The 16595-nt window shown below is 33.6% G+C and overlaps 2 protein-coding genes and 1 long non-coding RNA gene across 4 annotated transcripts; 2 read left to right on the top strand and 1 right to left on the bottom strand.

The window, feature by feature from the left end:
• The first annotated feature begins 29 nt into the window (after positions 1 to 29).
• Positions 30 to 1137, top strand: LOC132062834 (uncharacterized). Its single transcript, XR_009416261.1, has 2 exons — positions 30 to 280; positions 773 to 1137. It is a non-coding gene; the product is annotated as an uncharacterized LOC132062834 (long non-coding RNA).
• A 1526-nt stretch (positions 1138 to 2663) lies between these two features.
• LOC132064975 (protein DETOXIFICATION 33-like) lies at positions 2664 to 6338 on the top strand. 2 transcript variants are annotated; one of them, XM_059458162.1, is made up of 7 exons: positions 2664 to 3406; positions 3846 to 4387; positions 4741 to 4827; positions 4931 to 4987; positions 5081 to 5319; positions 5443 to 5648; positions 5936 to 6338. In XM_059458162.1, the coding sequence occupies exons 1-7, from the start codon at positions 3158 to 3160 to the stop codon at positions 5999 to 6001; spliced, it is 1446 nt and encodes a 481-aa protein (XP_059314145.1). In that variant the 5' UTR covers positions 2664 to 3157; the 3' UTR covers positions 6002 to 6338. The 2 variants fall into 2 exon arrangements, with proteins under 2 accessions (XP_059314145.1, XP_059314144.1); XM_059458161.1 differs by having other exon boundaries at positions 4931 to 5319.
• A 364-nt stretch (positions 6339 to 6702) lies between these two features.
• On the bottom strand, positions 6703 to 11841 carry LOC132064976 (4-hydroxy-3-methylbut-2-enyl diphosphate reductase, chloroplastic). Its single transcript, XM_059458163.1, has 10 exons — positions 11513 to 11841; positions 10647 to 10843; positions 9754 to 9933; positions 9539 to 9670; positions 9372 to 9446; positions 9177 to 9282; positions 8995 to 9089; positions 7686 to 7871; positions 7521 to 7607; positions 6703 to 6831 (listed from the first exon to the last, which is right to left on the bottom strand). The coding sequence occupies exons 1-10, from the start codon at positions 11760 to 11762 to the stop codon at positions 6766 to 6768; spliced, it is 1374 nt and encodes a 457-aa protein (XP_059314146.1). The 5' UTR covers positions 11763 to 11841; the 3' UTR covers positions 6703 to 6765.
• Between the last annotated feature and the right edge of the window lie 4754 nt (positions 11842 to 16595).

Below are 16595 nucleotides of genomic sequence, written 5' to 3'. Positions count from 1 at the left end.
ATCCCAAAAGTTGTTCAATGAAAAAAAGATACTAATAATTGCCTAATATTTGAGTATTTCTCATGCGAGTGCAGGGGTAGCAGTTGGAGCTGGATGGCAATATTCAGTCGCGATTATAAACCTCGTTTGCTACTATATAGTTGGCCTTCCATTGGGTGCCTGCCTTGGTTATATTGCTAATCTAGGTGTTAATGGAATTTGGACCGGGATGCTCGTTGGTACCCTGCTTCAAACTATAGTTTTGGCGTTCAAAATGTGGAAAGCTAATTGGAGAACAGAGGTTAGTACATTTTCAAGTTTACAAATCTGAAATTTGATCCATTAATTAGGCATCTTGGTCCGGGAATGTGAGACAGTGTCAAGTAACTTGTTTAGAGTTTAACTTCTATACATTGATAGCATAAAAAGGGTTTTTTTCATTTTTGGTCAGTCAACCGAAATTAAATACAGGTGCTAGCCAAAATATACACAGCCTATACATTTATGTATGTTGTGTATATTTCATGTATACAATATGTATATTATATGCATACTTATACTTAATATACAAAACCTATACATTTGCTAGCTATTATTCTTTTGAGCGGTCTAAAAAATGTAATTATCTCAAAAAATACAACTACACGTCACTGCCTCCTATTAGGCAAGCAACCCGCTACTCAGGTTAAAGTTACACTAATAGTGTAAAATTTCTTTATTCTGTAAGTGTATGTAAGTTAAAACCGTTGTTTATGAGTAAAATAACAGTGAATGTATACATTATCTGATGCAGGCAATTCACGCTGAAGAGCGCATCAGAACATATGGCGACCAGCCTACTCAAGATGGGATTGAGCAAATTGATTCGCATAGTACCTCGCCTATGCCAGTAGTAACATGACAGTAAGAGCAAATGGGAATAAACACAGGCCCTTAAAGTAGAGCATACAAGAAATGGATAGGTATAATGTAGTAAAAACCGTTCCTAGTGGAAAATTTTGTATTAGATTTGTTCAGGACTGCAATAATAATTCGGTCACAAATTGACCTGATTGCAAGTCTTATATTTTCTTTCTTACTTTATACCTGGTGTTTAACCAACGTGATAAGTGCTGCAATGGCTCGAGACTCTAACCATGAAGATGCAAAGGATTGTTTTGTTGCTCGTTGCGATTTGAGGAGAAAAAAAAAAATGTTCACACTGTAGATTTAGACTGTCAAATTGTATTACTTTCTGAATAAATTTTGCTTCAATCTTTCATATTGGATCAAGCTCTTCATCAATATTCTTGTACTGAGCTAACTTAAAAATATTTCCTTTGAAGGTGCACCATGTGTTAGTTTTCGACAATGAAACTCAAAACGAAAGCTGAACATTTCCTCTTTCATTTCACAGTTCCTTAAATGGATTTATTAAAAGCCACGGATTTTGTTAAATTTAATCACAACGCCGGTCTTAAGAAAAGAATCTTGAAACATTAAAAGCTCATGGATTTGTTTCCATTTAGCATTTATAATTATTAAATGCCTTATTTTTTTGTAATGAAAATTTATAAATTCAAAATGCTGGTATCTAGTCAAGATTATATGCTTAATTAATTTTTTACTTTTAATGTATGTTGGAGCTCTATTATAAAGAGTACCAGTAAAAAAAAAAAAAAAAAATTATCATGAAGAGAATTAACAGCCCTCTCAACAGATTATAAGGTCAGATACCTGTTATTTCATCAACCTTTATAAGGTCTATATGCAGTTTTTGGCTCTTTGTTGATAATTTAAACAGTCTTTTGCTTGTTTAAATATCCCTTTGATAGTTTTAATTTTTTTTTCCTTGAATTAAGATCTATTTTTTAAAAAATTTCCCTAGTAACATGGGTGGATTCCCCTCTCTGCAGCCCTTCTTTTTTTTTAATTATTTTCTCATTGGATTCTTTGTTGCCTCAATTTTCTTTCAAGCATGGTATAAATCTAAGTATCTGAATATTTACATCTAATCTTGATATTTTCTTTTACAAGAAAAATTCCTGTTTAATACACAGAAACATATATGCACCTTATTTTCTCACCGAAAACAGATTGTTTGACAGATATGCTATTAGTCATTGCCTAGATACAACTGAATCTGCATTTTTTTTTTTTTTTTTAGGAAAATCATTAAACAAAACCTGCTAAATGGCGCTTTTTAAGAAAGCCAATCAAGAAAACTGAATCATGCTATTGAAGATTTATTAATTTTCCTTTGGTAGTTTTTTTCCTTTTTTGGAAAATAAAAGGTTAATAAGAGAATAAGACGAAGTCAACTTATAGCTTGTTTGACCAAGCTTTTAAAAATAATTTATTTTAAAAAGTATTTTTTTCAAAAGTACTTTTGGCTAAAAGCAGTTTATGTTTGGCCAATTAATTTAAAAGATCTTTTAATGACAATTAGTGTTTAAGAAGCTAAAGTTGCTTATATGTATTTTTTGCTCAAATCTTTTTGAAAAAAAGTCTTTTAGGCAAAAAAAGCTATTTTAGCTTCAAAAAGCATTTCTAACCTTTAATCCCAAAAGTCTTATTTTTATAAAAACACGAAACACTTCACTTTTTAAAAATAAGCACTTATTAAAAAAATAAGTACTTTTAGGGGGAAAATAAGCTTAGCCAAACAGGCTATTAGGCGTCCACCAGACCAAACTATTATCTCATGTAATATTTCTTTGGAAGGACTGGATGTGCTTAGTTAGAAGCTTGTAAAATTCAAATATTTGACAGCTCAATTTTCAGTACCATGTACTTAATTTGGTTGTTGTGGAGACATATTTCAATCCATATGTGACAAAATACTTGTATATTTTACTACAATTGACTAATAGCTAGAAACGTATACACCACTCTGCATATAATAATAATTTTGTATAATCCCTATGAGTTTAATGGTGTTTTCAATGAACTAGAGAGAAGATATTATCCCACTCTTATTCTTCTTCTTTTTTAAATCGATAAATGGAGGGATCGACTAAGTGCAGAGGTGAATTCCAGAATCTAGAGTCAATGGATTCAGAATGAATGTGTTCTTATTATATGTATCTACATTTTTAATTATTTTTTGGACATATCTATAGTTTGAGCCAGCAGACCACTTATTTATTGTGTATGCTACAACAGAAGTGACATTGAAGTGTTGCAAGAGCATCCAAAAATGGAAGGAAAGCCTTTAAGAATATGGAAGAAAGCAATGTACTTTCCGAATAGGAAATTGATAGCAAATAAATGGTGGGAAGAATTCAAGAAAGTGTGGCATATAGCTGGACCAGCTATTATAACTTCAGTTTCTGTGTTCTCTTTGGACTTTATCACTGCTGCTTTTGTTGGTCAACTTGGAGATGTTGAGCTTGCTGCAGTATCAGAAGTTCAAAATGTTCTACTAGGCTTCATATTCGGAATAATGGTATGCTATCATAATTCCCTTAATAATGTTCTCGTGGCATTTATATATAGAGGCAAATCTAAGATTTAAAGTCAGTTCAGAATGAGACACTTTTTGTTTTTCGAGAGTCAAACAAGAAATTTTTTTATCGTGATTTATTAGTATACCCTATTAAATATTTTGAATTGTTAACTATTGTGACGTATAATACTTTTTATGTAGTTTCTAAATACGTGGATTATTTTTCAAAAAACATAAAGATTGGATGTCCAAATTCATGCTAAAAAAGAAGAAATTTGACTCTCAAAATCCGAACTGTGTCACATAAACTGGGATGGGAGGAGTATATGATAGCTCAAGCTGAAAACAATGAATCTATAAAATTTGCCTTAGATACGCCTCTACTCATATATGATGGATTAGTTGACTCATTTTGTGTTAAATTCTTGAATATTACTAGTTAGGATTAGGAAGTGCACTCGAGACGCTTTGTGGTCAAGCAGTTGGTGCTGGAGAATTCAACATGCTTGGAATTTACTTGCAAAGATCATGGATTATTAGTATGGTGACAACATTGCTCTTGACACCGGCCTATGTATTCGCGTCACGAATACTAAGGCTCCTACATCAAGATCCAAAAATATCTGATCTAGCTGGTAAATATGCAATTTGGATAATTCCTGAAATAATTGCAAGTGCACTGAATTATCCCACAGAGAAGTTTCTTCAAGCTCAGAGCAAAGTTTGGTTCATGGCTTTTAGTTCAATCTTGACATTGGCAATTCATGTGCTGTTGAATTGGATTTTTGTGACAAAGTTGGGTATGGGACTTGTTGGTGCTGCAATAGCTGGGAATATATCTTTCTGGATATTAACTGTGGTTAAGATTATATACATTGTGGGTGGTTGGTTTCCTGAGGCATGGACTGGTTTTTCATATTTGGCTTTTAAGTCATTAACCAAATTCTTGAAGCTCTCAATTTCCTCAGCAGTAATGTTATGGTAAGTGGTCAATGACTACTAATTCAGCTTCAATACCTCTTCGAAGTGCATTTGGTACGACAGAAGTCATTCACTAGGAAAATGCTTGCTATGAGTAAGTCATTTTCTAGTGTTTGGTTACAAGGAAAACAATTTCCATCTAAAGGGGAAAGATGACTTCCTCACTTACGGGCGGAAGTCATTTTCCTTACCACTATTTTTAGTATAAATTTTTTTGGAAAGTATTTTCCTTTCACCAACCAAACACTAGAAAATATTTTCCAAGAAAGCATTTTCTATGTAAAGTGACTTCCGTCGTACCACATATACTGTGAATCAATCATTTTTCTGATGAATGGATCTAACCATGGCAGTTTAGAGGTATGGTACTATACAGCAGTGATCTTAATTGTAGGAGGCTTGAAGGATGCTGCAATTGCTATTGACTCGATATCAATCTGGTAAAATATATTCCATAAATTCATTCATACGTACCTTTATTCAATCTCCAACCCCCCTTGTTTTTAGCATTCTGACTCCTTAGTACTTTTTTGGATATTGCAGCATGAATTTGCAAGTATGGACACTAATGGTTGCTCTTGGTTTCAGTATATCAGCCAGGTTAGCAGTTTCAAACATCTCTTTTTGGTTACTTTTAGTAATTGATATTAAAGTGGAATTAGATTGGCTCAAATATAGTGTTCCAAATTTCAGTGTGAGAGTTTCAAATGAACTGGGGGCTGGAAATCCAAAAGCTGCAAAATTCACTGTCGGAGTGAATGTCTTGATATCAGCAATAGTTGGAGTCTTTTTTGCAGTTATCATATTGGCCACGAAGAACCAGTTTCCAAGAATGTTCTCTAAAGAGCAACATGTTATAAGTGAGACATCCAAGTTGGGCTATATTCTTGCATTAACCATCTTCATTAGCAGCATCCAACCTGTTCTCCATGGTATGTAACTTTTTGTACCTCACATTAAAATAACTTAAATTTACCAACTATAACAGTAATGCCAATAACTGTTTTACCCACTATAACGGTAAAGTCGGATACTGATGAATGTAACATTTGTAGGTGTAGCAATTGGTGCAGGATGGCAATTTCTAGTGGCCATAGTAAACTTTGGATGTTATTATGGTTTGGGTCTGCCAATAGGAGCAATTCTTGGCTACAAAACTAATCTTGGCGTTCAGGGTGTCTGGTCTGCAATGCTTGGTGGCAGCTTACTTCAAACAATCATCCTATTTGTTATTATTGGTCGAACGAATTGGCACAAAGAGGTAATTAAGATTGAGTTTACTTAAATGTAAGTACTGGTAATTGCCGTAATAGTTAAGTGGAACTAGTTATCTGGAAAATAAGACAGACAACTTATCACATAAGGTTAAATTACACTAATAGTGTAAAAGAACTTGTTTCCTCCGACCCCTTGAAGTCAAAGCTTACTATTTTTATTCAAGAAACTGAGAAGCAAATAAAGTTGAACTTATATAAGCCTAAAACCACATTTATTGTTGTTTTTAGATCTAGATAGGATTAATAAAACTAAGAAATCACATGATTGCAGGCACTTCAAGCAGAGGAGAGAGTGAGGACATTTGGTGGCCCAGTGGAGAGTCAGCTAGGCTCGTGATGTCGTGGCATTTTTTATCATATGATATACTAACATTCATACTCAATTTTGGGAGAAGTTAGCAGACTTTTCAAGTAAACTATTAAGTAAAATTTGATTCTTCACCCACAAAAGTTGGGGGTCTTTTTCAACTCTCTTTTCTCCAATTTTTTTTTTTTGGATAAAAATATACCATAATTTTTCGGATTAGACTCTCACATGAATTACAGCATCTAAATCTATGTGTTTCGACTGAAGCACTTGGTCCAAACAGGTGACTCTTAATTCATTTTCTTATATGATGACAACGGAAATATCTCCCCTTAATGTATTCAAGAATTAGGCATAAATTACTCACAGGACTCTGCTCCACTTGTATTCAAACTGGAAAGAATTTTCAAAACAGATTTGTATACAAAAAACAGGCAGTCATCAAAATTATAAAAATATTAATCTGTTTGCTTTTTAGAAAAATTAGCTTTTAAACTAATTTATCGAATATTTACTCTTATCGGCAAGTAATCTTCTCCTTCTAAGAACTGCATATTACTTTATCTAAATGACAGCACATGACTCCCCGGCATATTGACATTGATTCAGGCAAGGTTGACATTACTACAGAAGCTAGGCAGTGGCATATATCAATATTAAAAAGCCAGAGTTATACAAGAACGCATATATTTAGCATAGTTGGAGCTAGCACCTGTGGCATATCCTACAAATTTTATTTTATTTTTGTGGAACCAAATTGCCGCACTCCTATTATCTTGGAGTTCCAATCTTCCTTAGGCCAATTGTAAGGCTTCTTCGCGCTTGATATCAAACACCTTGATAAGGACATCTTCAACAACCTGCAAAAGTCCATTTTCTCATTGTGACGATGCGGTCACGCTAGAGCCAATTATGCCAAGCATAAACATCAATGTGTTTAACAACTTCCTAGTTGGAAGCATATCACTTGGATTGGCAACATAAGAAGTAGAAGGAAAAGGATGAATATAAAGGCAAAATAACAAATCTTTTATCCGCCATCTTTTTCCTTTTATGGGAATAGTGAAGTAAGACCAAGCTCATGAGCTTATTTGTAAAGAAATGGATCTTGGGCCTAACTCAACCCCAAAAGCTAGCTCATGAGGAGAGGATTGCCCGAGTTCATATAAGGAGACCACCCATCTCATTAACCACCGATGTGGGACTTTTTTCATTTTTCAACATTATTATCCTAGGTCGAAACAAGTTGATAGCCTTTGTTACGTCCACATTTTCCTCTGTGCAGTGACAAATGGAAAGAGGGGGATGGGCTCTTCATATTTATTCTTTAGTATTTTCTGAAATTGATTCAAATGATAAAATTATTGAGTAAGTTGCTAATTGTGAGCTAATTAACTAGCCTTTGATCGGTAACTGATATGGAAGAATATAAGGTTTGTTAAGCACGGGTAAATACAGAGGTGTACATTATCAACTCTGCTGATTAGCTTGAATAAGGGAGTAATTTGAGAAGGAAGCGAAATCATACTAGCAGCTTCAGTAGAATTACCTTATCGGGGGTGGATGCACCAGATGTCACCCCAACTGTAATAGGACCCTCTGGTAAGAAGTTCTCTTTCTCAACCAACTCACCGTGCTGTTAAGATAAAGGTTATCAGAACCAAAATACTCTATTCAAATTTAGTTGCAAATCACAGGGTGTATATCAGCTCACCAGTAACTTGTAACTTATTTTGTTTCCAGGACCTATTCTCTGCTCACTGTCAATCCAGTATGAGGGAATTCCACGTTCCTCTGCAATCTCCTGTAGATGTGAAGTGTTACTTGAGTTCCAACCACCAACCACTAACATGAGATCCAGCTTTTGATCAACCAGCTTATACATTGCATCTTGCCGCTCCTGTTATAAGTAGGGATGAGTTAAAGGTCAAGAAATAGTGATATAAAGCAACACAAGAAAGGTAAATACAGAAGGTCCTGCAATGGTTTGGTAAGAACGGAAATATCCAATGTTCAGACCTTCATGTAACAAATTCTGTTTTTTCTTAATCCATAGAAAAATAACAACAGATGACTTTTATGAAAGAAATAGATAACAATAAATGACTCTAGAAGACCATGCGAAATCCACCCTTCTAGTGCCAGCAGCAAGAGAAACTTTGAGATGTATTATTAGTGTCTATTTACGCATGTCTTGCACAAACAGGTCATGGTGTGTGCACCTTGTACATCCACATAGACAAAGCAATCTTAAGTATCAGAGGTACAAAGGAGAGGAAAACATAGATGATGGGGGGATGAAGAGGAAACCAAAGCAGGCTTTTTTTCTCCACAACCGTAATTTCCATTAATTAATCCCATCTAAATGGGAAGAATACAAATTTTCCGACTTTTAACCACTTTTAGGAGAAGTCTTATCCACCCAAACATTGTGGTCGTTTATTAGCATGAGGTAAGAAGACCAATTGGTAACCATTTTCTAACATCTTAGAAACTGAAAAGACCACGACTTGTCCAAAACAGGGATCATCTCGGGCACTTGTCTCCACTTCCCCAAGCGCCCCCAATCAAAGAAATATGACTGTCGATATTAAACGAAAGACGAAGACTTAGTAGTTTGGGCTAGGAAATAAACAAATTACACTAAAGAGTAGACTGAATTTACCTTCTTAGACATTTTCCATCACTTCTAATAATTAGTTAGGTAATTTACAGATCTGAAAATGATATGTGAACAGATGTACCCTGCGGAAGAAGTTGACGCTGGCACTACGGGAGGAAAATAAACACCAAAAATGGATGTGCATCACACAGAAGATAGAAGTAGAAATCAATCTGTAACGGACTATGACTAGAATTTTTTTTCAGAATGAGACTACAACTACATTTTCAAGTCAGACTGTAACTAGATTGTCTAAAGGCAAAGAGGAAGCAAAGAACAGATCATGCATTAAACAAGCATGTAACATGTCATCTCTGTGTTTAGTGAAATTTAGGGACAACAAGGATGTAAGAGAACTTACTTGAGTTGCATCGCATATAGTGTTGAAACTTACGAAGTGGTTGTTAACATTTTCCACCCCATATCTTTGCATCATGGTCTTCTCGGCCAACTTCCCTGTATATAAAAAGAAGCTAAATCACTACATCATTGCAGTCCGGAGGCAGTCAATATTAGGGAGTGATACTCTGAATAGAATCTAACCAATATCTTCTGTTTCTCCCTTCAACATCGTAGTTTGGTTTGCGATACCAACTTTTACAAGATCAACATCTGGATCAAACCCTTTAGAAACTGCATATTTAAATTTCTATACAGAAATATTCGCAGAAAATATCAGTATTAATGCAAAGTACTGCAACTGTAGCCTGCAGGTCAAATAGACAACTAAGACAGCACCTGCATAAATGCTTCTTTGGTTGAGCTAGAACCATCAAGTTTACCTCCAAGAATATAATCACAGACATAAGTTGCCTGCATCAAGGAAAATTGCCATAGAATAAGCCAGATGAGATTTCAGCTCATTGTTTCGGGAAAAGAACACTTATAGTGTGAGGTGTAAATACCTCTGCCATGTTCTTCACAATGATGTATTTCCCAGCAAAGGATGCAGTCGCTACAGTCTCCTCATGAGAATATTTACCGTGGATAATGGAGGTATAGTCTCCCTTCTTGTGCTTCTCAACAGTATTCCAAACCTGTACTAAGAAGTATGAGGAACTCTAATATAGTTCAAATGACAGAGAGGCCCGTGGTTCATTTTAGCAACTATATCACAAACCTTAGTCACCCATGGGCAGGTTGTATCAACGATTTGAACGTTTTTATCACTCAAAACTAACATTTCATCAACAGCGGCCCCAAAAGCAGGCAATACCACAACATCACCCTTGTCAACAACATCAAAGTTTTTCTGCCCTTCCTCGAGAGGAATGTTCTGAACTTCCATATCCTCTAGTTTCTGATCCAGACAAAGTAATTTTCAGAACTTATATGAGATGAGACGAGAACACAAATAGGCAACCGGCATCAACTAGAACATAGCCGGACTAGAGAACTCCAAAAAGAGCACAAAATGCAGAGGATGGTATCGGTAGTTATCAGAAGTATACTTCAAATAAGAATGTTCACCAGCTATATATCCCATTTGAAAATTCTGCAGCAACAGATTAATTATACTATTTTAGATCTTCAGCATCAAGAATAACTTTATTCCTTTCTTCTCACACATCCCTTCTCAATTTTCCATGTCATTCAAGGTTTTTTTAAGCCGAGAAGAAGGGAAACAGACAAACAACCTGTCGAAGAGGAATGGGGCACCAAAGAAAATCTATACATGATTTGAGGTAATAATTACATGTGAAAAAGGACATTTTTAAAATCATCTATAGGATCCCAGCATCTGAAAAAGTAGTAGAAGTCAGTACTATTCTACATGTAATTAGTCTCACATGGGTGCAAACAATTACTATCCTTGGTTGCAACTCATTTTGAGGTAAGCAACTATTAAATATACGAAACCACTAGCAGTCTAAAAGTCAAGGCATATTGAGGTACTTCCTAAAACTGCCAAGATACATGTAGAATAGGGAAGAAGGAGCAAACAGAGATACAATTTCACAGTCTTCCTCCTACAAACAATGACATGCACATCTGAGGATTATAAGCAGAAACCTTATTCACAGTGGGGTTGTGAATAATTTCATTTGTTATCCAAATCCTCTCTGTTGGAAACTGTTTCCTCGCTTCATAAGCAATCTGAACTGCACGCTCAACTCCCCAACAGAAACCATAGGACTCTGCAAGTTTTACCGTAACGTTTCCCCATGTATACTCATATCCATTCTCCTTCAATTTCTTTATGATATCACCTGAAATTCATGAGAACAAATGAAGAAAATATTACCCCTTTTGTTTTAATTTGTTTGTCTTGATTCGGAGTACGAGAGTCAAACTAACTAATATTCAGTGTGAATTTGGACATAAAATCTTCAATTTTTTTTTAAAAAAAAATTACATATTTAAAAACTACATAAAAAGTACTATAATATAAGTCACATAGTTAACAATTTAAAATATTTAGAAAGTATATGAAATTTTTTTGGTCAAAGTTGTTGCTTCGAGCAGTGGAAAGAAAAAGCAGAGTAAGGCTGCGTATAATAGAGCCTTGTGGTCCTGTCCTTTCCCGTACCCCGGGCATAGCAGGAGCTTAGTGCACCGGGCTGCCCTTTTATGGTCAAAGAAAATATCATTTCATTGTCCAAAATTGTAACTAAGACAGACAAATAAAACGAAGTATTTATCATCCAATTCCAATATTAAGAACTTTAGCCGTTTTTGAAAGAAAAAAAATCGGAAGAATTTATCCAAACAAGTTTTTTCTGAAATTTTCTATTTTTTTTTATTTTTTATTTTTTTTTGTAGTTCTCATCACCAAGCCTTCTATACCTTTGACTTGAAAATAATAGATGATCGGCAAAAGATCAACTTAGCTCGAAAAGTGAAGGAATTAAGCTATGAATATGGAGGAAAGGACTTACTAGTATACTCGCGATTCATGAGTTGAAGAGTTTCTTCTTTATGTCCAAAACCTTTACGATTATAATTAGCACTTCTCGTCAAGTTCTTCCTGAAAACTTTAGCATCGAACTCTGAGGACTCAGCAGTAGCTGCTTCGCCGGCGGAGCATCTGATAACGGAGAAAGGTTTAGGAAACCGGAAAGTTCTACTCTCCGGCAAGGGAAGGTCTGTCCGAGTTGAGATACCAGAGAATTGCAATGGAATAGCCATGAGAGTACGGAGAGAAGAAGACTGCGCACGTTAGCCAACTGGGTTTGGTTCAGCCAAGTGGGTGAACTCTACGGATGGTGAGCCCAATTTATCCCTGCCAAGTTCCTGATCCAGTACATTTCATGTCCACATGCTTTTCTCGTTTAATTTTTGTTTTTTAGTTGACTGCTAAGTATTCTAATTTTTCTACTTGTAATTTTTAATACGTTCAAACAATTAAATATTTTATTATAAAAATTATAACCAAATGCAATTTCAACTTAAAAAAAAAAAAAATGAAAACTATTTGATTTTCATGGTCAAACATCTCCTTAATTTAATTGGGCATAGAACTAAAAAAACAAAGGGAAATTTTCAAATTTTATAATCTTAAATTAAAAAGTATGTCACTTAAATTTTATAATCTTAAACTCATCACGCAAAATAAAAAGATTTACTAAATAAAAAAGAAACACTCTTTTTTGAAACAGAGGGTGCACGTTAGCACGAATTCTGTTTGGGGGAGCAGGTGGGGATGGCGATAGGGCGGGTTAGGGCAGGTTAGGGCGAAGGAGCTAACCTGTTAAGATTTCGACCTGCCCTGTTTAGCTTTTTTCAAGGAAATTGCCCTGCCCTACCCTGCCCGCTAAGCCCTGCCCCGCCCCGCCCCGTTTATATTATCTTTCATTTTTCCTCTTTAATTTTTCACTTCGAGGCATGACATATTTTCTTAAAAACAATTAGATGAATGATTAGTTCTAAAATTGAATTTTTTTTTCTTTTGATCGTTCAAATTTCAAAATAGAACTAGAATTTACATATTTCTTTCGTGTTTAGCATGAGAATACACAAAACCATCTTTAGTATAATTAAATAAGCTTGAAGGAATGTCTGAGTTAAAAAAATGATTTGTCTTAATTGCTAAAGACAAACTTGTGATGTAAGTATAACTGGCAAGCAGTAGTATTTCACCTTTTTGTAGATGTCTTTTTAGCGATTTCTTCTAAATGAATATTGTTAATCGTAAGATCAGTTAATTAGGCGATCACTTTTGTGATAAATAGGAAAGGTTTTGTACAAGCTTAAACAAATAGAATAGTTCTATTACTGGGTTTACTTCGTAAGTTTAGTTTTATAATTAAAAAAAATATTGATTTTAATTTATGCTTTGAAGTCACATTTTAACAAATAAAAATTTAATAACGAAAATGAAAATCTTACAAACTTAAATGACGAAAATCACGCTTTATACTTTTAGTAGAAAAAGAACGACACTTGACTTCAAAATGTGGATTTAAACTAAGGAACAAGAATAAAATAGTCATTTTTTATCCAATCCACTTATAACTCATTTCGCTCTACCCCCTCCTGTCCTATTAAAAAATTTCAAAAATTAAATTTTACCTTGTCCCCGCCCTATCCCCCTCCGTTTATATGTTTTATAGCACTATTATGACTTATGACTTTCTCCCCTACCCTACCCTACCCTACCCTAATTGCCATCCCTAGGAGCAGAGTGGGTAAAGTTTACGGAGCCTAATTCATCCCTGCCAAGCTAGTGCGTTTCATGTCCGCATGCTTTTCTCGTTTATTTTAAGTTTTGTTTTTTAGTTGACTGGTTTTTAATTATTATGGAGGGAGTTTTTGGGAGTTTGGCCTTATGGTTGAAAAGGATACGTAACTAAACCGGCACTTTGATGCAGTCGAGCCTAATGTGAAATCAGATTAAATATTGTATACTAATTAATAATTATTGACAATCGTAATTGTTCTATAATTACTTGAAAAGTTTATAAGTCAATAAAATAGAGAAAAGGGTCAAATATACCCCTCTATTTTAGTTTATTGGCTAAAATATTTAACTTTCTCAAACAGTATTGTGTGTCATACGATTCTTTAGATTCTCACAGTGTCATTTTGCCGTATTTAACGTTGTATTTTTTTTTTTTGTATCTTATTTCATTACTAAAAATAAAGTAAAAAATCTATTACATGTGTTCTTCCATTGATTCCAATTTTTTTTTTCCTTTTTCCGCGGCTCTTTTAGGATTTTATATTATTAGTAATTATTCACCAGGCATTTACTAGCATGTATGCCAAAAAAGTATATAATTGTAATAACAACTATAAATATGTAATTTACAGCTCCTTCGTTACCCCCAAAATAAATGTAGTAGTAGATATCTGTACGTATGATGACAAAAAAAGCTTGGGAATTATCAATGGTTATTTTACTGCAGTATTTTACGGAGAAGGAACCATAAATTTAGGAGGATCCAGTTCAGAGTTATTAATAACTTATATTGGGAATATAGAGCCCGTTTGGATTGGCTTATAAGTTGTTTTCAGCTATTTTGAGTATTTAGTTGGTCTTAAAAGTTATTTTATCTTAAAATAAAATCAATAAAATAATTAGTGCTTTGGCTTTAATTTTTATTTAACGCCTTATAAGCGAAAAAAAAAAAAGTTAGGATAGCCCGATTTATTTTTTTGGCTTATAAGCTGTTTTCAATTTATAAGCTGTTTTTTTTAAATCCATCCAAACAGGCTCATAGAAAAAAATATTGTGCAAACAAATAAGAGAAATATAGCTTTATTATCTTCTTATAATGATCTGGAGCTGTCTTATTTTTAATTTTTTTTGAGGTTACAAAAGAATTGAGAATATAGACGTGGAATTTACTGAAATTCAGGGACTATTTAAGAAAAAAATTGATGGTTGTGGAATTCACCCCAAGAGAGGACAAGTTCACGTTGGTGACATCCAAACTTGTTGGTGACATCCAAACTTGAGTGAGAGATCTAAGCCGTTTGTGTTTTTCAATCAGTAGGTGCCACGTGTTTAAGTACTTTTTGTCTTCGTACGTTAGCAATATTTTTTTCCCGTGATGCGAGAAGTACATAAAAGCAAAAAAAATGTGCATGAATTGTCAAAGTAGCTCAAAAAGTTAGCCTGCTCCTAAATAGTTTGGTTTTTATTTGGCTCAAAATTAGGTGAATTTTTTGTTGAATCTTCTAGTCACTATATGCGTGAGGTCTATGTAAGGGACTGAAGTGCACGAAAACGTATCCAAATATATGACAATGAAAGGAAAAAAATAGAGCACAACTAATTAAATTGTAATGTAACAGAATTATACAATTACTCATTTAAACTGGTCTGAACTGATTTACTTGTAGTTGTTAGATTCTGATCTGTGTCATAAGAAACCAATCACCTAGTAGTATGAAATTATTTTCTTAATATAATTAGAATATGTTTCTTGTATGAATTGACATACTTGTGACACTTATTAAAGCAGTGAATCTCTTCTTAGTTCTTACAATATTTGCTGTGATAAGAAAAATTAAATTTTGGTCTAATTCAACAAAAAGTTAACTCAAGCATTGAGAATTGCTAGCTCAACCATTGAGTATGTCCATTACTACGGAAATGACAAAAGCTATTACCTTTTATGAGCTATAATTTAAATGGCTCATTTAGAGGGTGTTTACCAGCATTGAAGTACGGATTTAAATTTCATAAAACAAAAAGGTGGTTGACATGATAGTTCAAGCCCATAAATTTCTATCACGGTACTTTATAAACAGAATTTCTTATTTATTCTTTTTTCCATAAGTGTTTATACCCAAAAATATTGTGAAAATAAAAGTTATGATTATAAAGGGAAGGGAGGGGGGAGAGTGCTTTATAATTGAGAAGAGAATGCAGAAATTTTTGAGAAGAGAAGTAATGAGTTCGAATAAGTTTTATTCGTATCTAATCGTATCCAGCTAACTTATTATTTTTTAAAATTTTTAAAACACTTTTAATCAATTTTAGTTTTATTTACTTGTAGTTGTTTTATCTGTGTCATAAGAAACCAATCACCTAGTAGTATGAAATTATTTTGTAATCTACTTAGGACACTTATACCCTTAGCTTATAAATACTTTTAGTTTGACAACAAAAGTTTTTGAGAATTGCTAGCTCTATCTCTCAATTATTATTATGGCCTTATTTAGGAGGGTATGTTTGGCTAAGCCTATAATCGCACAAAACGAAATACCCTTACACTAACAAAACCATAAGTCAGCTCTCCCCAACTTATTATTTTTTAAATCTCCATTTGACGTCATTCTATCCCTATGTCTTTAAAATCTCTAATTAAAATCCAAGCAACAAAAACCCCAACCCTCTCCATTACGTCACTGTGATTTGATTGCTCAAAATTTTCTCACAGTTGAATATTTTAATTTAAGTAGCGACAAATAAAATTTCATTAATTGCATATGCTTTTCTTCTATTCAAATATTTTGTGCACTATTTGAGTATTTTATACAAACAAATTTTAGTGTAATTATTAACTATTTTATTAAAGCTTATGATTGTAATTTAGCCTATCATAAAATAATTTATATTCATAAGAAATAATTTTATCTAATCAATTTTACATTAAAAATAAATGAGTCATAAATTATTTTGTATTTGAATTAATTTGGAATTTACGTTCTTATTAGTATAAACAACTTTAAGAGTAATTAAGTCATTCTAACAGAAAAAAATGCTTATCAACATTTTTTTGCCAAACACTTCAACAACTTATTATTTGTTTCAAAGACTTTTATCCAAACGCGTAATTGCTTATTTATTAAATCAGCTTCAGCACTTAAAAATACTTATCAGCTACTTTAAATCATCTAAGCCAAACGGGCTCTTAGGCTAACTAATTTATTGGTAATATAAGGTGGTTAAAATTTATATTCTGAATGCTTATAATACTAGATTTGATAGTGTTTTAAAACAATATATCACATAAAACCAAAGCAATACGACATCCTATCCTATTTATGTTAAAGTGCCACCTCAATTTA

This window comes from Lycium ferocissimum, chromosome 7 (genome assembly GCF_029784015.1).
Source record: "Lycium ferocissimum isolate CSIRO_LF1 chromosome 7, AGI_CSIRO_Lferr_CH_V1, whole genome shotgun sequence".
Lineage (NCBI taxonomy): Eukaryota > Viridiplantae > Streptophyta > Magnoliopsida > Solanales > Solanaceae > Lycium > Lycium ferocissimum.
The sequence above is the reverse complement of the archived record's forward strand: the minus strand, read 5'-3'. Positions and strand labels throughout refer to the sequence as shown.